We start from the raw sequence: 25,443 nt of genomic DNA on the forward strand, positions 1-25,443 counted from the left end.
CCAGAGGGAGTGTCATGTCCAGTGTCTGCAGTTCTACTATTACCACAATGGGAGCCAGACAGACGAACTTAACATCTGGATCAGAGAGTTTCAAGATGAATGGGACTCCACAGGAACTCGCTACCTCATGGGACAGATCAGTGGTAATGAATCATTTGCGTGATTATTTATGATGATTTTCTCCAGATGAAGTATAAATGTTTCACATTTCACATTTTGTCATGAAGACATACGTCACATTCACCTATTAATCTAAAAATTCTCCCTCCAGGTCCACCAACATCTCACTGGACTCTCCACCATGTTCCTCTGAATGCCACCAAGCAGTTCCAGGTGGAGTTTGAGGTTCGTAAAGGAGCAGGAAACTCTACAGGTGGCTTCTCTATTGATGACATCAATCTATCAGAGCTCGAGTGTCCAGATGGAACCTGGCAGATTAATGATTTTGAGAGATTTTGGAACAGTACTCATACTCCGGCCCTGATATATAGCCCAAGGCAGTATTCCAGTGAGGGCTATGCTTACCGGGTAGCGTTATATCTAAGGCAGACAGATTTTGGAGTATATGTGCATCTTGTCTCTGGTGTCTATGATGACCAACTGAAATGGCCTTGCCCACAAAGGCAATTTACTGTCCAAATGGTGAATCAGAACCCCAACATCCAGCTACAGATGTCAAGGCAAATGAGTCTCACCACTGACCCAAATCTGCTCACCACCACTGGTACGTTTGCAGAAAAATGAAGTAATGCTTAAAAAATCTACTAACTAAATTATTAACCACTATGTTACATATGCTTTCTATAAATAGGTGTTCCCTTTTGGGGCAAACCTCGTGATGTTGGAATTCAAATTGTTGATGAGAACAATGAGCTCATCTATGCTAATAACCTGTATGGTAGATATTATTTTGCATCTTTGGAAGACATCCAGTCGAGAGATTACCTCAAAGGAGGGAGTGCCATTTTCATCTTCAGTGCACAAGGCAAATTTAAATAATTTCATTCCTAAACTTATATATTGTACTTGAAACTTTTACAACAGAAATGTATGAAACATTTCAATCATTTTACACATCATCAAAACCAAGTTTTCTATGATTATTTTAATTTCTTCATTCCAATAGATCTCACACCTCTAGTTAATGGAAGTTCACTGCCTTGTCCTCAAGTAAGAACAGTAAAAATTACACATCCCCCTGGAGACCAGGATAAAGGAAACTGCTCATCACAGTAGGACATATTATTAAATTACAACTCATGTGAAGATACAACATGTCATATGAAACAATATATATGATGAGAGATACTGCAATTTTCTCATGCATTTTTGAGCACCTTGCAAGAATAAGTGTGGTTGCTAGATGTAAGAGTTAATGCAGGTGAAACTCTAACAAGTTTTAATACTCCTCTAAAAATGCTTTAACTTTTACAGGATCTCACCCACCTCGATTCCTACCTCATACACAACAGATGGCAGGTACTGCAATGTTCTCAAACATTTCCTGATTTTTAATAAATAGAAAGTGTTTCTTTCAAACAGAAACACTAAAACTAACGCTAAAAAGTTTTAACATACCTGTTAAGAAATGCTTTGATGTTTACAGGATCTCAACCACCTCGATTCCTACCTCATACACAACAGATGGCAGGTACTGCAATGTTCTCAAACATTTCCTGATTTTTAATAAATAGAAAGTGTTTCTTTCAAACAGAAACACTAAAACTAACGCTAAAAAGTTTTAACATACCTGTTAAGAAATGCTTTGATGTTTACAGGATCTCAACCACCTCGATTCCTACCTCATACACAACAGATGGCAGGTACTGCAATGTTCTCAAACATTTCCTGATTTTTAATAAATAGAAAGTGTTTCTTTCAAACAGAAACACTAAAATTAACACTAAAAAGTTTTAACATACCTGTTAAGAAATGCTTTGATGTTTACAGGATCTCAACCACCTCGATTCCTACCTCATACACAACAGATGGCAGGTACTGCAATGTTCTCAAACATTTCCTGATTTTTAATAAATAGAAAGTGTTTCTTTCAAACAGAAACACTAAAACTAACACTAAAAAGTTTTAACATACCTGTTAAGAAATGCTTTGATGTTTACAGGATCTCAACCACCTCGATTCCTACCTCATACACAACAGATGGCAGGTACTGCAATGTTCTCAAACATTTCCTGATTTTTAATAAATAGAAAGTGTTTCTTTCAAACAGAAACACTAAAACTAACACTAAAAAGTTTTAACATACCTGTTAAGAAATGCTTTGATGTTTACAGGATCTCAACCACCTCGATTCCTACCTCATACACAACAGATGGCAGGTACTGCAATGTTCTCAAACATTTCCTGATTTTTAATAAATAGAAAGTGTTTCTTTCAAACAGAAACACTAAAACTAACACTAAAAAGTTTTAACATACCTGTTAAGAAATGCTTTGATGTTTACAGGATCTCAACCACCTCGATTCCTACCTCATACACAACAGATGGCAGGTACTGCAATGTTCTCAAACATTTCCTGATTTTTAATAAATAGAAAGTGTTTCTTTCAAACAGAAACACTAAAACTAACACTAAAAAGTTTTAACATACCTGTTAAGAAATGCTTTGATGTTTACAGGATCTCAACCACCTCGATTCCTACCTCATACACAACAGATGGCAGGTACTGCAATGTTCTCAAACATTTCCTGATTTTTAATAAATAGAAAGTGTTTCTTTCAAACAGAAACACTAAAACTAACGCTAAAAAGTTTTAACATACCTGTTAAGAAATGCTTTGATGTTTACAGGATCTCAACCACTTCGATTCCTACCTCATACACAACAGATGGCAGGTACTGCAATGTTCTCAAACATTTCCTGATTTTTAATAAATAGAAAGTGTTTCTTTCAAACAGAAACACTAAAATTAACACTAAAAAGTTTTAACATACCTGTTAAGAAATGCTTTGATGTTTACAGGATCTCAACCACCTCGATTCCTACCTCATACACAACAGATGGCAGGTACTGCAATGTTCTCAAACATTTCCTGATTTTTAATAAATAGAAAGTGTTTCTTTCAAACAGAAACACTAAAATTAACACTAAAAAGTTTTAACATACCTGTTAAGAAATGCTTTGATGTTTACAGGATCTCAACCACCTCGATTCCTACCTCATACACAACAGATGGCAGGTACTGCAATGTTCTCAAACATTTCCTGATTTTTAATAAATAGAAAGTGTTTCTTTCAAACAGAAACACTAAAATTAACACTAAAAAGTTTTAACATACCTGTTAAGAAATGCTTTGATGTTTACAGGATCTCAACCACCTCGATTCCTACCTCATACACAACAGATGGCAGGTACTGCAATGTTCTCAAACATTTCCTGATTTTTAATAAATAGAAAGTGTTTCTTTCAAACAGAAACACTAAAACTAACACTAAAAAGTTTTAACATACCTGTTAAGAAATGCTTTGATGTTTACAGGATCTCAACCACCTCGATTCCTACCTCATACACAACAGATGGCAGGTACTGCAATGTTCTCAAACATTTCCTGATTTTTAATAAATAGAAAGTGTTTCTTTCAAACAGAAACACTAAAACTAACGCTAAAAAGTTTTAACATACCTGTTAAGAAATGCTTTGATGTTTACAGGATCTCAACCACCTCGATTCCTACCTCATACACAACAGATGGCAGGTACTGCAATGTTCTCAAACATTTCCTGATTTTTAATAAATAGAAAGTGTTTCTTTCAAACAGAAACACTAAAATTAACACTAAAAAGTTTTAACATACCTGTTAAGAAATGCTTTGATGTTTACAGGATCTCAACCACCTCGATTCCTACCTCATACACAACAGATGGCAGGTACTGCAATGTTCTCAAACATTTCCTGATTTTTAATAAATAGAAAGTGTTTCTTTCAAACAGAAACACTAAAATTAACACTAAAAAGTTTTAACATACCTGTTAAGAAATGCATTGATGTTTACAGGATCTCAACCACCTCGATTCCTACCTCATACACAACAGATGGCAGGTACTGCAATGTTCTCAAACATTTCCTGATTTTTAATAAATAGAAAGTGTTTCTTTCAAACAGAAACACTAAAATTAACACTAAAAAGTTTTAACATACCTGTTAAGAAATGCTTTGATGTTTACAGGATCTCACCCACCACAATTCCAATTCCAGACACAACAATCTTCTCAAACATGTTCTGTTTATAACAATGTGTGTGGACATGAAAAATGTAGATGTTATACCAATGATAGTGTTCATCACAAAAAGCTCTGTTTAAGAATAGTCATCATTTGTTGCAGTTTGAAGCCCACATAGATTTTGCAGAAACACAAAAGCAGTGATAGCAATTCAGAATTTCTGTACTTATCATGAGCTTATCTATACATGACTTATTTAATTATTTCCTGTCTTTCTGCAGTAGCACTTTCTCTCCTGGTATGATGGCCTCTCCTGTCCTCACCCTCCTGCTAGCACTGATGCTTTTTATGCCTTGATGTGATCTTGATCATCCACATCTGGACTCGTTACATGGACAGCACCAAGGACTCTGCCAGATTCATTTTAGATATTGTTTATTATTGTACTGCATTGATTCATTTTTCATTTATTATAGATTTTCCTAATATAGCGATTTGTTTTTTTGGTGGAGGAACTTTTCATTGTAGTTTTTGTTTTTAAAATAATCATTTGCAACAATATTTTCATTTGTTTGTTTGTTTGTTTTTCTCCACAATATAGAGACTAAAAAAACTAAATAAAGCAAGCAAAGAGTGAAATGAGAAGTATGTAAAATATCTATCTATATCTAAGTTTAAAACTCCATTTAACTAATATTAGTCTTTAATCATATGATAGTTTTGTTTACTGCAATTTTCAATCACAAGAAATCTACATGAGTTTGACGTTATTAAAATGTAGTGAACAAAAATATACTACAATGATTAGCCACAGTGTGCTTTCTTGGTTGTTGGTGTATTGATGTTTAAGAAAACATAAAATAAAACCTTTAAATCAAAAACATTCTTGGTCCTCTGTTTTTTGTGTGTGTGTTGCTTGAATGTAAAAAGAGATCACTTGGAAGAACTGAAAATAATTTACTAGAGATATTAATTAATTTGGCGTTTTAGAGTCCAATGATGGCAGAATGGAATCCCAGTGGCAATACGATTTAGGAAAGAATCCCCCAGGGTCTAGACAGTGGAGGTGGTGAAGAAGAAGATTGAGGCTTGGATGGACCTCAGGCAAGGTGACGATGGGGAGAAAGTGGTTTGCATAAATGAGGAGAGCACTCTGAGATTTAAATCACACAGAGTGGAGGTTGATTAGCTCAAATGGGGTCAAGAAGATGATTGGATTATTGTAATGTCAGTAGAAAAAGCCACAAAAATGGAAGCATTAGCTGCAAGTTTCACAAAAAGGCCACACTTACAACCTTTATTCTATATTTATATAAATATCTGACACAAGTCTGGAGAAATCTTTGCATGGGTTCACTCCGGGTACTCCGGCTTCCTCCCACCATCCAAAGACATGCAACTTGTGGGGATAGGTTAATTGGATAATCCAAATTGCCACTAGGTTTGAATGTGCGAGTGAATCTGAGTGCGAATGGTTGTCTGTCCCTGTGTGTTGGCCCTGCGACAGACTGGCGACCTGTCCAGGGTGTACCCCACCTCTCGCCCTATGACAGCTGGGATAGGCTCCAGCGCCCCCCGCGACCCTGAAAAGGATAAGCGGAAGCGAATGGATGGAAGGATGGGGGTAATGTCAGTATTGAATTTGATGGTTGTAATGAGCTTTTTAAAAAGATATCATGCATACAACCATTGCACTAAGAACAAGTGTGGAAATTGTAGATAATTATTAACAGGAAGTTTCTCTACCTCATTAGAGTGAGCAAATTATGCACACCAGACCATAACAAGGTAGGGCTGATGTCACTTGGGATTTATAAAACATTATGTCTATCAAACACACGAAGGCACACAGCCACACCAAAATACATGTTGCAGTGAAGCATTCCCATATGTCTAGCAACAAAAGGTGGATGAAAATACCAGAAATTGGGAAAACATAACTGATCACATTCTCATTTTACTATTATCACCTCAACATGTCTTGAAGTTCTCCGGAAGCCTGGTAACGAACTAATCATTTGATTCAGGTGTGTTGAAACAGGGTGATATCTAAAACCTGCGGGACACCGGTCCTCGAGGCCTGGAGTTCACACCCCTGGACTAGATGGTTGGCACCTACAAGTGTAAAACATAGAAGCAGCTGTGGTACAACTTGACATTGCTACCCTGAATGCCTAAACCTTTTTCACAGCTCAGAACCCTAAACTCAAGAATGGTATCATCAATCCATGATGGGTCTTCCTTACTGAGCGCTCAAAGGAGCTTGCCACAGTAAATATTAGAAGTTGAATGGAAGTTTGCCTCAAACTCCAAACCCTGATCATTGAAGCAATTGGAAGGTACGTGTAGAAAAAAGCCACAACTCAACCGGCTGCTGAGAGAAGTAGTTTGTTCAGATAAAGCTGACTCCTCTTTCAATTCCAAAGTTTTACATATCATACACTGCTTCTGCATTTTCCTTGCTTTTTAAATAGATTAAACCTTAGAATGGAAAGTGGTTTACTTTCTTTTTCGCATAACTATAGGGGTGCAACATACTGTTACATGCAAGAATGTACAGTTTGTTGTACATGTCATGGTCCTGGGTCGGTGACCCAGCGCTTTTGTTATCATTTTCTAGATGATTGTTTAGGTTCTGTGTTATATTCGGTCTGCCTCTGAGTCTGCGTCTGTATCTGTCTGTCTATGGTGTCACCCCATCTGTTTGTGAATCTGTCTGTTTAGTTCAATGTCTTGTCTGGTTCCATGTGTCTGAGTTTCCTGTTTTATTGTGAAGGTCCGTGTCGTATGTGAGTGTGCTCAGTTTACGTTTCCCCTGTCCCGTCAGCCCAGATTCCTCCCAGCTGTGTTGCCCTCTTGTCTCTCATCCCCTGATTACTGGTGTGTGTATTTAAGCCCTGTGTGTTTTCCTGCCTGTTGCCGGTTCGTCTGTGTAACTCCGTGTCAGTCTGTTACCCTGTGTTCCACGGTGTCCTGTTCCTCGTCTGCGTCTCTCTGCTTCTCACCCCGTTGTCATATGCTCCCAGGTCTGTTATTTTTAGTTCTCCCAGTTTAGGTGTCTTTAGTTATTTGTTATGCCCCACTGTTTGTTTGCCACTACACCTCTGTAAATAAAACCACCGGTATCTCATCCACTGCCTGCATCTTGGGTCCTTCTTCCAACTCCACACGGCTCGCCTCGGCAGCCGTGACAGTACATATGGGAAGACATAAGGAACTTCCTCAAACGCAACAATGTTTTTTTAAAAAGATATCATGCATATAACCACTGAGCTCACAATAAGTGTAGAAATTGTAGATAAGTTTTAACAGGAAGTTTCTCTGCCTCGTTAAAAATGAGTGAGTGCTAGGCTGATGTCACTTGGGAAGTATAAGGGATTAAGTCTATCAAACCCACAAAGGCACACAATTAAACCATGATATAGATTACACTATTCCCATATGGTCTGCTACATTTGAAAAGAAGTTTCTTTATAAAAAATTAATAATCACGTTTCTTGTTCAACCTACACCTGCCACATTTAGGATATCTTTGCTGATCATAGTCACTTCCTAAAGAAGCTTGAACTATGAAATTATGTCATAATTCAAAATATGACATAGTTCATGTCACTGTCACAGTTACTTTTGCACTATTATGTTCCAGCACATTTTGTTATTACATGGCTTGATTAAGGTACACATCAGGCTGACATCTGGGCCAGCACAGGGTCAGCAGTGTGTCTACAACTGGCCCGTGGCTGAACACAACTTACACATGGCTCACATACCGCAAAGAATGATGGCCCTTTGGTGGCCCAGATCAGGTTTGCCAGAGGTAATCAACACATGGGCCAGCACAGGACCACCAGTGTCACCGCAACTAGCAGTAAGTTACGTGCAACTGGTGGGAAGGATAACATGATTTTTTATTATGTCCTCATAGATAAAACTTCAAGGAATAGATAACTCCTATTTTGGTTCCTGTTCTGTTGTTTAACATAATTAATTTAATAATTAACAACTTTAGCTATTTTCAGTTCTCCAGTCTGAAATGATAAGCTGCAGATGTATTTTAATGGTTCTATGGTCAAAGGAGCTTGCAAAGAAAAGCGTCTGGACTTCTTTAAGTTGCTTGAAGACGTTTCACCTCTCATCCGAGAAGCTTCTTCAGTTCTAAGGTCAAATGGTGGGGAGTCCCAGATTTAAACCTAGTGGGAGTATTCCCCCTGCGCCTGCGCCTTGGATCCACTGTCAGGGGATACAGAACAGACTTGATTCTACAGAGAGCACAAAATCACCTTTTAAGTGAAAGGATAAGACAGGTCCATTTCACTATAGATGCCCTCCAGATCAAGATCAGCCAGACTCTGCAGGAACTGGAAACCCTTCTACCCTCTCCAATCTTAGAAGAGGTTTACAAGTTTGTGGACAAGGCTCAGCGGGCCCAACATTCTAAAGGAAAAGAAAGACAACGCAGGAAATTTCACACCTTGCTTTCAAAAACACACACTCCTCATTCTGAACCTACACCTACACAGCCCAGAGAAGAAAACACACCTGAAGTCAGTCAGGAGAAATGGGTAAAGAACTTTTCAGACCGGAATCTCACTGAAACTGAAAAGAGAGTATTAGCCAAAGGACTCAATTTTGCCATTTCTCCACAACAGTTGCCCATAGTGGACCTCATCACAGCCACAGAATCCGCCATATGGATTAAAAATTATCACAGACAGAAGCAGAGCAAATAAGGATGAAAGTCTCAGCCACCCTCTCCAGTGCCAAAGTCCCTCCGTCCAACCTCACAATACAAGAAAAGAAGGCCGTCGCTTCCCTGAGCAAAGACCACAACATCACTGTTTTACCAGCTGATAAGGGAAGATGCACCGTGGTCCTAAATAGGGATGGGTATCGTTTAGGTTTTATCCGGTACCGGTGCCAAATCGGTACTTTTGAAATGGTGCCGGTGCTCAAACGGTGCTCAAACCGGTGCTTAAAGAATGGAGAACACAAAATTGGTCCAAAAACCTCTCATGTTCAGCTGGTTTTTGTAAAAAGATAACAATGTTAGTCTTTTCTGCAGCTATGGGGCATATATGGTATCACTCTTGGCTGGAAGCAGTGCTTAAACAATGGAAAAAACACAAACTTTATCCAAAAACCTCTCATGTTTAGCCGTTTCCCTCTTTTTCTTTGGTCATTTTAGCCTTTTTGGCCAGGGTGAAGGGAGTATCTGCCATCAAACAAGAAGACAGCCGCATGTAGCTATGATGATGTTTGCTAGTTCACCTTACCTGCATTAATGTAATAACGTGGTTAGCCTACTCAACGTAAATTACACACGAACAACATTAAGCTACTCACGCAGAGAAGAACGGCTGCTGCTGCCGTCATCATTTCTGCTACACTGGCAGGGCTAGGGGCCAGGACTCTCCTCTTTGTGTTTTTGGGGATGTTGCTAACTCCGGGTCTGATAACAGGCACCACACCTGCAGTAGATGCGCTGGGTGTGAGGTCTCGCAGCAAGCTATCAAATACAGCGCATTTCTTGGCTTTTAAAAAAAACGCTATGCGTCGCCAGGTGTTTCATCGGATTCGAGGTGTTACCTCCTTTGATAGTATCACAGTATCAGCTTAAAGCACTTGTTGCAAGCTGCTGAGTTTGCATATTTTGCTGTGAAGTACAGCCAGACTTTTGACCGCTTCGCCTTGGGCATTTTTAATCTGTAGCTCTGCTCTAAAAGAACGTACGTACCTGGACCCGCCTACTATCCTCGGAAACGTAAAATGATTGGCTAGAAGTGTATCACAGCTCAGGAAAAAATAAGCACCGAAATAAAGCACCGAAATGTGCGCTGCTTTTCGGTCTGGTACCGTTTGTGTCAGAACCACACCGGTACCCATCCCTAGTCCTAAACACTACAGATTACCATACAAAGATCACTACTCTCCTCAGTGACAACAATGCCTACGAAGCCTTAAAGCGAGACCCCACAAGCAGCTACAAAAAGAAAGTTATAGCTTGCCTTCAAGACTTTGAAAAGGACAAAACCATTGACCGCCTTACATATCACCGCCTTTACCCAGGGGATTCCATACCCTGCATTTACGGACTTCCTAAAATCCACAAGGAAGCTGTCCCACTCAGACCCATATTCAGTAGCATAAACTCAGCCACTTATAACATTGCAAAACACCTTGCCACCATCCTTGCTCCTCTCGTGGGGAACACCCCACACCACATCAAGAACTTCACTGACAAGGTCCAGAAACTTAACCTGGATCCAAATGAAACCATGGTGTCCTTTGTAGTCTCTCTCTTCACTTGCATACCCACCACGGAGGCCGTGGAGACTGTCAGAAAACGACTACAAGAAGACAGCTCCTTGGAAGACGGGACCAACTTCACACCCGATCAGATTTGCACACTGTTAGACCTCTGCCTTAACACAACATACTTCAAATACAACGAAGGCTTCTACAGACAAAAACATGGCTGTGCCATGGGCTCCCCCGTGTCACCTATTGTAGCCAACCTTTACATGGAGGAAGTGGAAAGGAAGGCTCTTGGCTCTTTCAAAGGAAGAGTACCCAGCCACTGGTACAGATATGTAGACGACACCTGGGTCAAAATCAAGACACAAGAAGTGGAATCCTTCACTGCGCACATTAACGCTGTGGATAAAAACATCAAGTTCACCAGGGAAGACACAAAGGATAACTGTTTGCCTTTCCTGGACTGCGCCGTGCACATTGAAGAGAATGGCAACCTCAACATCGAAGTTTACCAGAAGCCCACACACACAGACCAGTACCTCCTCTTTGACTCCCATAACCCTCTGGAACACAACCTTGGAGTAATTAGGACCCTACACCACCGGGCAGAACATGTTCCCTCTAAGCCTGAAGGAAAAAAGAAGGAACACACGCATGTAAAGGAAGCACTCAAAACGTGCGGCTATCCTAAATGGGCGTTCTTAAAGTCAGCAAAGAGGCACAGAAAAGAAGATCAGACACCAGCGAGGGAGGATAAGAAGGACAGACGCAACAGCATTGTCATCCCCTATGTAGCCGGTGTATCAGAAAAACTCAGGAGAGTTTTCTCCAAGCATGACATCCCGGTGTATTTCAGACCCAGCAACACGCTCAGACAAAAACTGGTTCACCCGAAAGACAAAACTCCAAAACACAAACTTAAAAATGTGGGGAGCTGGTTTTCACCAACTGTGTGCCATCTATAATCAAGTTTTGAGGTCCCTTCCCAGATGCCTTAACACCCTAAAACTGAAGAAGCTTCCCAAACGAGAGGTGAAACGTCTTCAAGCAACTTAAAGAAGTCCAGATGCTTTTCTTCCCAAGCTTCTTAGACTTTAGACGAGTCCTTTTTCCACTCTTTAATAGAACTAGTTTGGCAAGTCATTTCATTGATATCCTTGGGGTCCTTATGCCTTACATTTTACAGTCGTTGTTTAAAAGTAGAATTATTGTTAAAAACTAACAATGGTCTGTTTTAAGAATAGAACAGGAAACAAAACGGGAAGAGATTTAAAAAATGTATTCCTAGAAGTTTATGTATGAGGACTATATAAAAATCATGTTATCCTTATCAGCAGTTAAACGTACCTTACTGCCAGTATGTTCCATTCCTACAGTTATGTAAAAAGGAAAGTAAATCATCTTTCCGTTCTAAGGTTTAAAGTGCAGAAGCAGTGTGTGATATGTAAAACCGTAGAATTGAAGAAGGAATAATTTATTTTTTATCATAACCTTGTGTGAAACAGCTCTATCTGAAACATTTTAATGAGGAAGAAAAACTTCATATGATGAGTACAATGAATACATGCATGATATCTTTGTAAACAGCTCAATACAAACATAAAACTCAAAACTGACATTGCACTAATCATCACAATCATCTTCTTGGCCAACCCCCCCTTTCCTCTTTTTGAGCTAATTAACCTCCATTCTGTGGTTTAAATCTCAGTGCTCTTTCATTCTCCCTTTCAGACCCACGTGTTGGGTCTGCACTTCAGCAGCCCCGCTGGTTCAGAAACGTATTCCCGTTAACAAAGCAAGACGAACAGCTCAACCGTTTTTCACATGCTAGCAAGGGAAGGATCTCAGAGCAGCCCTTCTGCCCTCGGTGTCAGACCACTTCGAAGAACCAGCTTCCCCTGCAGCCCTTTTATTCTGTGACACACAGTTTACACAAACACTCATTGTAAACCCCCCCTATGGTTATAAAAGATAAGGCACTGGGTGTGTGTGTGTGTGTGTGTGTGTGTGTGTGTGAGTGAGAGAGAGAGAGAGAGAGAGAGAGAGAGAGAGAGAGAGAGAGAGAGAGAGCAAGAGAATCTGTGTGTGTAGATGCACGTGAGTGTGTGTGTGTGTTTGGGGGTGCTTTTGTGTGACTTCTTGCTCCTAAAAGGGTCATCTCCCCCACCCTGTATATGGCTTAACCCCTCTAACGGTCTCACCATACACAAACACAGGTGAACACATAAAGGGCAGGAAGTAAAACATCCTCACAATACCATTCAATAGGCTGGGGAGGGGAACAGAAACAAAGGAATTCCTTTGATCACATAGTTTGAACTAAGACTTACAAATTTAAGTAACACAATGACAACATTTAACAATTTGACTCCAACACCACATCCTCTCCAACTCATTTAAGCCATACAGAGCTCCACCCAAGCCTCTATCTTCACCATCACCACTACCAGTCTCTAGACCCTAGGGGATCCACTGGGATTCCATTCTGCCATGATGCGTCATTGAATTCTAAATCACCAAATATATATTATCTAATTGCTCTGTCTCAATAAATTACGTTCAATTCTTCCAAATGATATCTGCTTATTAAAACCCAAGTAACACTGAAAAAACAGAGGACCAAGAATTATTTCGTTTTAAAGGTTATTAATTTTGTTTTTTGTTAAACATCAGTACACTAAGATCCAAGAAGCACACTGTGGCTAGTAGTCATAGTAGGAATTTTTTTCTCACAACTATGGATTTCTCGTGGTTAGAAATTGCAGTAAACAGAATTATGATAGGAGTGTACATTGCATAAATATTAAAGGAGTTTAAGACTATAATATATTTTAAGTAGTATCATTTAACTTTTTACTTGCTTTATTTTATTCTCTTTATTGTGGACAAAACAAACACAAAACAAAAATATGTGAGGATCAAAGCATTATATGGCACGTTTGTGAAAATGACATACGTTTAAAATTCTGCACCAAATATTGAAATGCATGCATCTTTTATTCTTCTTTTGTTCTTCTTTTGTTTTGTTATGTTATGTTGATCAGTAGTGCAAAATCTAAATGATTAGGTCCACTAGATTTTACAGGCATTGACAATAACACAATTTTACAGAAAGAAAATGTTTTAGAAGATTACCTGTCATCTGTTGTTTTTGGAGTGGGAATTGTAGTGGGTGAGGTCCTGAAATAGTCAAAAGAATTTTAACAGGTATATTAAAATCTTAAACTAAGAATTTGAATGTTTCTGTTTCTGTTCTAATTTTTGAAGAACAGAAAATGCGTGAGATGTTTGGCATACAATGCATACATCATTTGTTCTTCTTCTTCTTTTTTCTTTTTGTTATGTTGATCAAAATCAGCAGTGCAAAGTCTAAATGTTCAGGTCAACTAGATTTTACAGGTTGTGACAACCAGTGTTGGTCAAGTTACTTGAAAAAAGTAATCAGTAACTAATTACTGATTACTTCCCCAAAAAAGTAATCCCGTTACTTTACTGATTACTTATTTTCAAAAGTAATTAATTACTTAGTTACTTAGTTACTTTTAAAAAACACGATTTACAACCTGAAGAGGTGATAAAGCGATAGATCTTTCAGCCCAATTCTTTTTCTACATAATCCATCATACAAAATGTAATCAAATGGAAAAGTCTCTTTTTTTAAACTTGTTTTATCAGTTTTAATCTTTTAACTTTATGCATCAAACACAAATTTAATTATATGCAACATTCTCTGACTTGAATAAATTAGTTTAACATTTAAAGCTATTTTCTGCACATTCCAGCACATAAAAAAATATATTTTTTGTGTTTACACTCAGTCTTTCAAATAGATGCAAGTAAAACGCAGCAGAAAATAAAGTCAAAGACTCAGCGGTGCTGTTGCTCTATTTTCACCTGTAAAGCAGGACTGCGGTAGGCGGAGGTTTACCCTGGTGCAGGTGTGCCGCGGTCAGTTGAAGAATCCGCGACTTTCTCTGTGAGTTTCCCATTACGTCATGGCGCACTCGGTGCTTGCTTGGAAGTTTAGGGGGGTTTTTTCACTGTAAAAAGAAGTTTTCTTCCCACGCACGATGGACGCTAATGTTTTTGTCACTTTTTATGGAATCAAACTCAAAGTAAGGTCAGTACTTCCACGCTTTAAACACTGCACGCTCATACTCTCTCCCACAATCGATATGTGATCCATTGTTGATCTGCACACAGCTGTTGTCACTAACGGCGCACTCGCTTACGTCACTGTCGTGAGACATTCTCGCAAAAAATCACGGTTTTAGTAACGCAGTAACGCAGCGTTCCTACGGGAAATTAACGGTAATCTAATTACCGTTTTTGCAATAGTAATCCCTTACTTTACTCGTTACTTGAAAAAAGTAATCAGATTACAGTAACGCGTTACAAGTAACGTTACAAGTAACACGTTACTGCCCATCTCTGGTGACAACCATAAATTCATAAAGAAGGAAAATGTTTGAAAAGATATGAGTACTTGTGACTCGTTGTTTCTTCTTCTTTTCTTCTTCTTCTTTGGGGGCATTCTTAAGTATTCATTACTGCATACCAACTTTCTCAATCTCACCCAATTCATGCCACCCTCCACTGTCACACCAACCCTCTGCATGTGCTCCTTCACTACAATTGTGTTTCTAGTATCCAGAAACAGGACATAATATGTTGATCATTTTTGGCAGGTATGTTAAAACTCTTACGGGAGTAAGAGTTTTGATGTTTCTGTTACTAATAAACATTTAGCCTACTGTTTGTTTGTTTTTACATACAGAAAATGTTTGAGAATACTGGAGTACATTACACACACACACACACACACAAGATTTTCATTCTAGCAATAACACAACATTGAAGTAATTCTCATATTATTTTCTTTATGTTCACTCATAATATGAATCACCTTGAGGCAACTGTTTTTGTGATTTGGCACTATATAAATAAAACTGAACTGAATATAATTGAATTAACATTTCCTACTGTGGTGAGCAAGGTCCTTTATCCTGGTCTCCAGGAGGATGTATGATCTTCACTGTTCTCATTTGAGGACATGGCAGTGAACTTCTATGGACTAGCGGAGTGAGATCTATTGAAAGAAGACATTTAAAATATGTATACAGAAACTTGAATGGACTTCGTGCATTTCTGTTGTAAAAGTTTCAAGTACATTATTTAAGTTTAGCAATGAAAATATTTTCATTTGCCTTGTACATTGAAGATGAAAATGGTGCTCCCTCCCTTGAGGTAATCTCTGGATTGGATGTCTTCCAAAGATGCAAAATAATATCTACCATACAGGTCATTAGCATAGATGGTTTCATTGTTCTCATCAACAATTTGATTTCCAACATCCCGAGGTCTGCCCGAAAAGGGTATGCCTAATTAGTAAATTTATATAAGCAGATTTTTTAAGGATTACTTCATTTTTCTGCAAACGTACGAGTGGAGTTTAGCAGATTTGGGTCAGTGGTGAGACTCATTTGCCTTGACATCTGTAGCTGGATGTTGGGGTTCTGATCCACCATTTGAACAGTAAATTGCCTTTGTGGGCAAGGCCATTTCAGTTGGTCATCATAGACACCAGAGACAAGTTGCACATATACTCCAAAATCTGTCTGGCGGAGATATAACGCTACCCGGTAAGCATAGCCCGCGCTGGAGTACTGGCGTGGGCATAAGTCTTGGTGCCCCCAGCACCTTAGCTCTTCATTTCACCACTACCAGCCCCTTTGGAGTCCGTGGGACGGCCTCTTCCCACCCCAGACCCTTTTTTGGCTGAGTTAGATAAGTGTGCACAGCGCAGGACCTATGAGAGTGATGGGGCAAAGATCACCTTACTATCGAAGAGATGTCGCCCGGCAGACTCCCCTGGCACAACATCGCCTGCCGGCAAAGACATTGCAGACATCCTGGAGTCAATCGACAAGCGATTGTCCAGTTTCAATGCGAGGCTGTCCCTGGTGGAGATTTTACACCAGGAATTTAGATCTCTGATAAAATCCCTGGAATTCACCCAGCAGCAGGTGGAAACGCTTGCCGCTGAAAATGCCACGCTACGGGAGTCGGTCAAATCTCTCACCGATAACGTGACCCAGTTAAACATAGAAAATAAAAAAATAAAAGAATCCGTTATCGATCTACAACCTTGTGTTTTCTGGTATTCCAGAATCTGCCAGAGAGGACGCGGAGGCAACGGTGAAAAGCTTCATTAAAACCCACCTGAAGCTGCCAGAGGACACCGTAAAGAACATCGCCTTCAAAAGAGTGCATCGCTTGGGGGCCTTGAGGTCGCCGACTGGGAGACCACGTCCAATTGTGGCCAAATTTGGCCATTTCAAACAGAAGGAACAGGTGAAGAGTCGCAGCAGGGAGCTGAAAGGAACGGACTTCAGCGTGAACAACCAGTTCCCCAAAGAGATCTTGGAACGACTCAAGGTCCTGTTCCCAGTTCGACTTAGCTTCATCCAGAGAGGCTCCCGCGCTGTCATCGCTGTGGACCGGCTCTATGTGGACGGACAGCTCTACCGCAACCCCGGCACCACTCCATGGTTATATTGACTGCACTCCAGATAAGATCCCGCTACACTCTTTTCTTATTCATTCACACTCTCTCCTTTAACATGTGTTTAACCTTGTAATATCAGTATGATGTCATAGCAGATATAACACCGTCACCCTCTGTCTTTGCTTTAATTGGAATGTTTCCGTTTCTTTTCTTTTTTTTGTTGTTGCTCACCGTTCTCGTGGTTTTTTTTCTTTCTCTTTTCTTTCACTGCTGTGATCACCTACTTCCCCACTCACCTACAAACAACACCCTCTATTTCTGCATATTCACACACCACGATCACGCAAACACATGCGCTCAACGGCAGCACATTTACAACAGCCTCACAGCGCACACAGACTTATAGGACACACACGCAAGCCACGCTTGTTCATATTAGTGAATATACACACACATAGTCAGATTATGGAGCCTCTCACCACACATTCTTTTTTTCTCTTTATATTTACAAACAAGTGATGTTTCCACATTTTCTTCACCCATCTAAACGAAACACCCAGCGTACATCATTAGACATACACACACAATTATGGGCACACTAAGGTTTGTCACATGGAATGTAAATGGAGCTGGCACCAGAGAAAAAAGGTTAAAGATATTTAACCAGCTTAAAAAACTACAGGCAGATGTTGTTTTATTACAAGAAACTCACAGGCCTGTCACAGGTTTAAACGAACTTAAAACACCTGAGTTTCCTAACGTGTTTGCAGCCTGTTATGATTCTAGACAAAGGGGAGTAGCAATTTTAATACATAAAAATGTTAATTTTACAGTACAACCCAGGGGTATGGTCATATCCTAGCTAGTGGCTCTGGTTGCTCTTAGAGGGTGTTCTCCTTGTGGCTGCGTGCAGCAGGGCTGGGGGAGGGTCTGTGCTGGCGGACGTAGGTTACTGGCCTGGTAGCCTGGCTGCCCCTGAGTGGATCCGGGGCAGGCGTGGGGGCTTGGGGTTCGGGGGTACTCCGCCTCCGTGCTAGGGCTCTGGCTGGGCCTCGGAGGCTTAGGTCCTTGTTGGTGTGTTGCCGAGGTTGTGGGCAGGTGGGTGCACGGGGGCTCAGCCCTGGTGCAAGGGGCCTCTGGCGCATCGGCCTAACTAGGGGGCTCTTCAACTGACAGGGAGTTTGTTCCATCCTTGCAGGAGTCCACTCTGCAGGTGGGGGAGAGTCATAGGAGAGGTGGAGAATAAACTTAACCTGGGTGTCTACTGTCTTGTGCAGTCTGGGAGATGATTCAATGTTAGGGTGGGTACAGCTTGGGGGGCTGGGCAGTCATGCTGCCGTAGGCCCCAATCTGGATAAGCCTGTGCTCCCTTGCCTTGGTGGGTGCCGAAGGACGGGGGTGCCTACTGGGGTCAGTGGGGGAGCTGGTCCCAGGGAGGAGCATCTTGCTCCTCCCTTCTTCTCCTCTCATCCCCGGCTGCCTCCCTCTTCCCGCTCCAACACACCCACCCACACAAGTAGGGCCTTGGGGTGACGGTGTGTCACCAGGGTGCAAAGGAGGCATCCCCCCCGTCCCCCGTCCCCTTCTGGCCACCTGTGCCTCAATTTTATTCCACAACTTAGACATCCACATTACTCACACTCTCATAACACATACATATAGGGCCTTGAGAGTGGGCACGTTAACGGCGTCCAGTGGACGGTCTGTGTATTCAACCCCACCTGTGGCGCCGGTGCCCACCTCTCGATTTTAAATCCATGTAGACATTGAGGGTTCTCGGGAGGGGCCATGCTAACACCTGCTGTATATGTGTGCATGAGGGTGGGAATGCATATTTGTGTCTGTGTGTGCCTGTTTGTCTGTGTTTATATGTCAGGTCGGGTCTTACACTCCACCTCTCTATGAACTCTCAGGCCCTCCAAAGGCCTATCTCCCCTCACCACACTCCCTGCCGGTAACTGATGCCCTCAGGGGTCGGTGCATTGGTGGTTCTTGGTTGGGCGCTCAGGTATGTACCAGCTCACTCCCAGTGACTACTTGGCGGGGCCTGGTGCCTGTTGCCCAGTCAGGCCTCTTCCGGGGCAAAGAGGGCCCTCGGGCCTCCAGCCTCTGGGCCTGCGGCTCAGTTCACTCTGGCACAGCTGACTGCCGGCAGAGCTGGCGGGCACGCCACTGCAGCCCCCTCTGGCTTCTGCTCCATTGCTCACCAGTGTATGAATGTGAGAGTGATGAATAGTGGAATTGTACAGCGCTTTGAGGGGTCCCGGAAAGCGCTATTTAAATGCAATCCATTATTATTATTATTATTATTATTATTATTATTATTATTATTATTATTATTATTATTATTATTATTATTAAATAAAATTTAAAAAATAAATAAATATTAGACCTTACCCACTATTCCTGGTCCAGTCTGCAAAAATATCAAAGTAATATTGAAATAAATGTTCTATCACTTCATATACTGTATGTGATAATGTAAATAACTGTTTTTCTTTTCTTTTCTTTCTTATTCTGTTAGGAAACCCTTATTGGTCAGCATGTAAAATTCAGATTTGATGTTTTCTCTTTTTAAAAATTTAAACCATTTGCAGCATATTTTTTAATATTCTGCATTATTTTTTGTCTTAATAACATTTTTTTTTTTAAACTATTGAAATTCTGTTTTGCATACAATTTAATAATTCTTTCTTTGGGTAGATAGGCAGGGAAACAATTTATAACTTACTGTGTTTAAGTAAAATGCTTCTGCTGTGCTCACAATAAGAAAAACATTTTCTTTCATCCTCATGGTGGGTCTTTGATGAAACATAAATCAATACAGAGCTTGGCAAGAATCATGAAACACAATCACAAAATATATATAATATATATATATATATATATATATATATATATATATATATATATATATATATATATATATATATATATATATATATATATACAAGTTGCTACAAGTTGAACAGCCACAAGGGGCAGTACCCTCCATGGAGAAGGAGGCTAGAGGGCAAGATCAAAGTAGCACGGAGGGAGGTTAGCCAACTAACGGAGTTGCAGAAAGGTGCGACAAATAAGGTGCCTAAGAAATACAGCAAGCTGTCCATACCTGAGGCCTTGGAAACTGCCAAGCAAAGACTCACAGCCTTGGCCAGCCGCTTGAGGAGGTACACCAGAGAGATAGAAGGCAGGAGAATAAACCAGCTGTTCTCCACAGAACCAGCAAAGGTGTACTCTCAGTGGCAAGGGAACAATAAGAGAACAGCACCACCAAGGCTGGAGACGGAGCAATACTGGAAGAGCATATGGGAGAAGGATGCAACCCATAACGGCAATGCTCAGTGGCTAGTGGATCTGAGGGCAGACCACAGCGACCTCCCTGAACAGGGTCCAGTAACCATCACAGTGGCAGATATCCAAGAAAGGGTCTCCAGTATGAAGAGTTGGACAGCACCAGGGCCCGACATGGTTCACGCCTACTGGCTGAAGAAGCTGACTGCACTCCACGAGCGTCTGGCAGCACAAATGAACCAGCTGCTAGTTAACGAGAGACACCCGGAATGGCTAACTGAAGGCCGGACGGTCCTGATCCCCAAGGACCCCAAGAAGGGACCGGTCCCCTCCAACTACCGACCAATAACCTGCCTCAGTACTACATGGAAGCTCCTGTCAGGCATCATATCGGCTAAGATGAACAGGCACATGGGTCAATACATGAGCGGGACACAGAAAGGAATTGGCAAGAATACCAGAGGTGCAAAACACCAGCTACTGGTAGACAGAACAATCAGCCGAGACTGCAAGACCAGACTGACCAACCTGTGCACTGCCTGGATTGATTACAAGAAGGCCTATGACTCAATGCCCCACAGCTGGATACTGGAATGCCTAGAATTGTACAAGATCAATGGGACCCTAAGAGCCTTCATCAGGAACTCAATGGGGATGTGGCGTACAACACTAGAGGCCAACGCCAAGCCCATAGCACAAGTCACCATCAAGTGCGGGATCTACCAAGGAGATGCTCTGTCCCCACTGCTGTTCTGCATAGGCCTGAACCCCCTCAGTGAGATCATTAACAAGACTGGCTACGGATACCGACTACGGAACGGAGCAGTTGTCAGCCACCTCCTGTACATGGATGACATCAAGCTGTATGCCAAGAGTGAACGAGACATCGATTCACTGATCCACACTACCAGGCTATACAGCAATGACATTGGAATGTCGTTCGGACTGGAGAAGTGTAGTCGGATGGTAACAAAGAGAGGGAAGGTAGTCAGAACTGAGGGGATTGAACTACCAGAAGGCAACATTGCAGACATAGAGGACAGTTACAAGTACCTGGGGATCCCGCAGGCAAATGGGAACCATGAAGAGGCCGCTAGAAAGGCTGCAACCACCAAGTACCTGCAGAGGGTCAGGCAAGTCCTGAGGAGTCAGCTGAATGGTAAGAACAAGATCCGGGCCATCAACACATACGCCCTGCCCGTGATCAGGTACCCTGCTGGGGTAATAGGCTGGCCAAAGGAGGAGATAGAAGCCACTGACATAAAGACAAGAAAGCTCCTGACCATGCATGGAGGGTTTCACCCCAAGTCCAGCACCCTGAGGCTGTACGCTAAGCGGAAGGAAGGGGGCCGGGGACTGGTGAGTGTCAGCACCACAGTCCAGGATGAGACAAGGAACATCCAAGAATACATTGGGAAGATGGCCCCAACTGACCGAGTGCTCAGTGAATACCTCAGGCAGCAGAAACCCAAGAAAGAGGAGGGAGATGAGGAACCATCATGGAAGGACAGGCCCCTGCACGGTATGTACCACCGGCAGATAGAGGAGGTGGCTGATATCCAGAAATCCTACCAGTGGCTGGACAAAGCTGGACTGAAAGACAGCACAGAGGCACTAATCATGGCAGCACAAGAACAAGCTCTGAGTACAAGATCCATAGAGGCTGGGGTCTATCACACCAGGCAAGACCCCAGGTGCAGCCTGTGTAAAGATGCCCCAGAGACAATCCAGCACATAACAGCAGGGTGCAAGATGCTAGCAGGCAAGGCATACATGGAACGCCATAACCAAGTGGCCGGCATAGTGTACAGGAACATCTGTGCCGAGTATAACCTAGAAGTCCCGAGGTCAAAATGGGAGATGCCCCCAAGGGTGGTGGAGAATGACCGAGCTAAGATCCTGTGGGACTTCCAGATACAGACGGACAAAATGGTGGTGGCTAACCAACCGGACATAGTGGTGGTAGACAAACAGAAGAAGACGGCCGTAGTGATCGATGTAGCGGTTCCGAATGACAGCAATATCAGGAAGAAGGAACACGAGAAGCTGGAGAAATACCAAGGGCTCAGAGAAGAGCTCGAGAGGATGTGGAGGCTGAAGGTAACGGTAGTCCCCGTGGTAATCGGAGCACTAGGTGCGGTGACTCCCAAGCTAGGCGAGTGGCTCCAGCAGATCCCGGGAATAACATCGGAGATCTCTGTCCAGAAGAGCGCAGTCCTGGGAACAGCTAAGATACTGCGCAGGACCCTCAAGCTCCCAGGCCTCTGGTAGAGGACCCGAGCTTGAAGGATAAACCGCCCGCAGGGGCGTGCTGGGTGTTTTTTTATATATATATATATATATATATATATAAAAGCTAAATCTACTCATCTCAGCTGAAAGACTTTTTCAGCTAATCTTTAATTTTAATTTGTTCTTACAGAAATATGAAAGTTTTTTGTTTACGTTGTGTTTATCTTCTCACACGTCTCCTTTTTCTTATCTTATGTTCAAGTGCATTTGAGAAGCTTTGGCTGTGACAGGATTGATGCAACTGTCTCCAAAAGTTGATTCTGTTCATCTGGACGTAGCGTTTTCAGTGGGAGAAATGTTTCATCACTCATCCAAGTGGCTTCTTCCGCTTCATCTGACTGCAGGTTTCCCCAATTTTATAAACAGTTCATCTGCATAACTGATGCAACTGTTTTCATACAACTAAAGGAAGTCTCTTTACTTTTGCTTTGACACACATTGCCAGTCCCTCATATGCTTACCAACGTTTTTATACAAATAAAGGTATGTACTTTGCATATCAGACTGTCATGCATTGAGTTTGTGTTTTGCTTTTTGTAGCTGTTGCCATGACATTGTTCATATAATTTGGATGATTTCTTTATTTTTGTCAAGGACCATGTCATCATTATAAATTGTTTAAGCTGTACATTATTTATGTTATGTTATTTTATGTAGTTAAGGTTATGGTGCTTTTCTTTTGAAAGTCAAGCTCACTTACAAGTCGTGCTTTTTCTCCCCAAAAGGAAACTTTTGGGGAGAAAAAGGAGACAAACAACTGTAAGCACGCAGCAAGAATGAGCCCATAATGTTCTTTACTGAAAGTCATGTTAAGTGGAATGGACTTTAACTGCACATTTATAAGGAAACCTCAGAAGAACTAATTCCCTTTTTGAATCATGCAGCCACTGAGGCATTTGTTGATTTATCTTTGTTTTGTTGTACAGGGTTATTTTAGGTGCTGTGTCTTATGTCGAGTTTTATTTTATTAATTCTGTGTAGTTTTCACAGTGCCTTTGGAGAGAAGTATTCAAATAAGCCAGTGATTGAAAACCACTTGCATCTGCGTGTGCTTTGAATTATACTTTTGCTTTGGCACACATTATCAGTTCCTATTATCAAATGTTTACCATGTTTTCATATAAATAAATGTATGTATTTTTCATATCAGACTGTCATGAATGGCCTCCTTGACTCCCCGCTCAAACCAATGTTGCTCCCTGTCCAGCATGTGTACACCCTCCTCATTGAAAGAGTGTCTACTGGCCTGCTGAACCCAGCACATTCCTGGCTTTAAATACCTCTTACAGAAACAAACAAAAGTCAGTACACAGCTGTTTCACACCTTTGGTCTTCCCCCAAAGAAAAGTTCACACTCCCTTGCTACATCTTACAGTGGAAAAAAGACAAAAGGCTCCACTACCTGTGGTGCCATGCTGCCTTTGTGAATGTCCTCATTTCCTTACCAGACCCCCACCATCTGTCTAATTGCTTGAATAGGGTATGAGTCAGACATGCTAAAACAGTGACCCAAAAGCATTACAAGGTGACCAATACATAAATGAAACTAACAAGCCGATCTACACCACGGCAGCAATGATCAGTGAGATGCTTGGCTACAAGTTGAACAGTCACAAGAAGCAATACCCTCCATGGAGAAGGAGACTAGAGGGCAAGAACAAAGTAGCATGGATGGAGGTAAGCCAGCTATCTGGAATTGCAGAAAGGGGTGACAAAGAAGGTACCTAAGAAGTACAGCAATCTGTACTGAGGCATTGGAAACTGCCAAGCAAATACTCACAGCCTTGGCCAGCCACTTGAAGAGGTACACCAGAGAGATAGAAGGCAAAAAAAATAAACCAGCTGTCCTCCACAGTACCAGCCAAGGTCTACTGTCAGTGGCAGGGGAACAGTACCAAGGCTGGAAACTGAGAAATACTGGAAGAAAGAAGGACGCAACCCATAACAGCAATGCTCAGTGGCTAGTGGATCTAAGAGCAGATCACAGCTACCTCCCTGAACAGGATCCAGTAACCATCACAGTGGCAGACATCCAAGAAAGGGTCTCCAGTATGAAGAGATGGACAGCACCAGGCCCTGATATGGTTCACGCCTACTGTCTGAAGAAGCTGACTGCACTCCATGAGCGTCTGGCAGCACAAATGAACCAGCTGCTAGTTGACGAGAGACACCCGGAATGGCTAACTGAAGGGCGGACAGTCCTGATCCCCAAGAAACCCCAGAAAGGGGCTGTCCCATCCAACTATTGGCCAATAACAAGCAAGATGGCGCCGGTGTGCATGGCTGACCGTCTCCGACCACGTCTTCCCCTCGGCGTTGTACTTCTCGTTGTTTTATCTTTGGTTTTATGTTCTCTAGGTGATTGTACACTAATAACTTATGACAGAGACACGCTCCTGAATCTTCGGTTTTCCTGTTCTCAACGACCTGACTGCCTTGGGACCGCCGGTGCCGCTATCCCCCTGATGCCTGTCTCCCCTATCTATGTGACCTATCCTCCTCTTCCCATGCTCCGTAGGAAACGCTTCAGGAAACGGGGTAGGAGGAGCGGCGTCCGTGTCCGCGTTAAGGCTTATATCAGAGCCATGGCTATGGACTTCCCTTCTACTAGCCGTGAGCTATCCTGTTTCTTCCACTATCTCAGCAGCCACTCTGCGGCTAGATTGCTAACCCACCGTTGGATTTGCTCCGTCGGCCTTCAAACCTACCCTGCTCGCCCAGTGGCTTACCACTCTGCCCGATCTTGGATAACACCGCCTGGCCGCGGTGTTCAACATAACAACCTTTGCTCCTTGCGACGGGCTACTACAAAGGTCCTGGCCCCCCGGATTCGGATGGCCTTATTTAATGTCAGGTCTCTTTCAAATAAGGCCTTCCTCCTAAATGACTTTTTTCTCACCTCGGGACTGGATG

The 25,443-nt window shown here is 42.0% G+C and overlaps 1 protein-coding gene across 1 annotated transcript in view; it reads left to right on the forward strand.

Annotated features, from left to right (window-relative positions):
- Window positions 1-5,002, forward strand: part of LOC146564071 (meprin A subunit beta-like) — a 12,027-nt gene extending 7,025 nt beyond the window's left edge. Inside the window, exons 11-15 of the mRNA XM_085290350.1 lie at window positions 1-143; window positions 272-724; window positions 812-985; window positions 1,127-1,232; window positions 4,463-5,002. The exon at window positions 1-143 is cut by the window's left edge and continues 88 nt beyond it. Coding sequence (XP_085146476.1) covers window positions 1-143; window positions 272-724; window positions 812-985; window positions 1,127-1,232; window positions 4,463-4,538 — 952 coding nt within the window. The 3' untranslated portion in view covers window positions 4,539-5,002. The remainder of the gene's footprint in view (window positions 144-271; window positions 725-811; window positions 986-1,126; window positions 1,233-4,462) is intronic.
- Window positions 5,003-25,443: the final 20,441 nt, after the last annotated feature.

The sequence above is a fragment of the Mchenga conophoros genome, linkage group LG11 (genome assembly GCF_057382185.1).
Source record: "Mchenga conophoros isolate Kocher_MC1m ecotype Shallow Benthic linkage group LG11, M_conophoros_male_GT1.1, whole genome shotgun sequence".
Lineage (NCBI taxonomy): Eukaryota > Metazoa > Chordata > Actinopteri > Cichliformes > Cichlidae > Mchenga > Mchenga conophoros.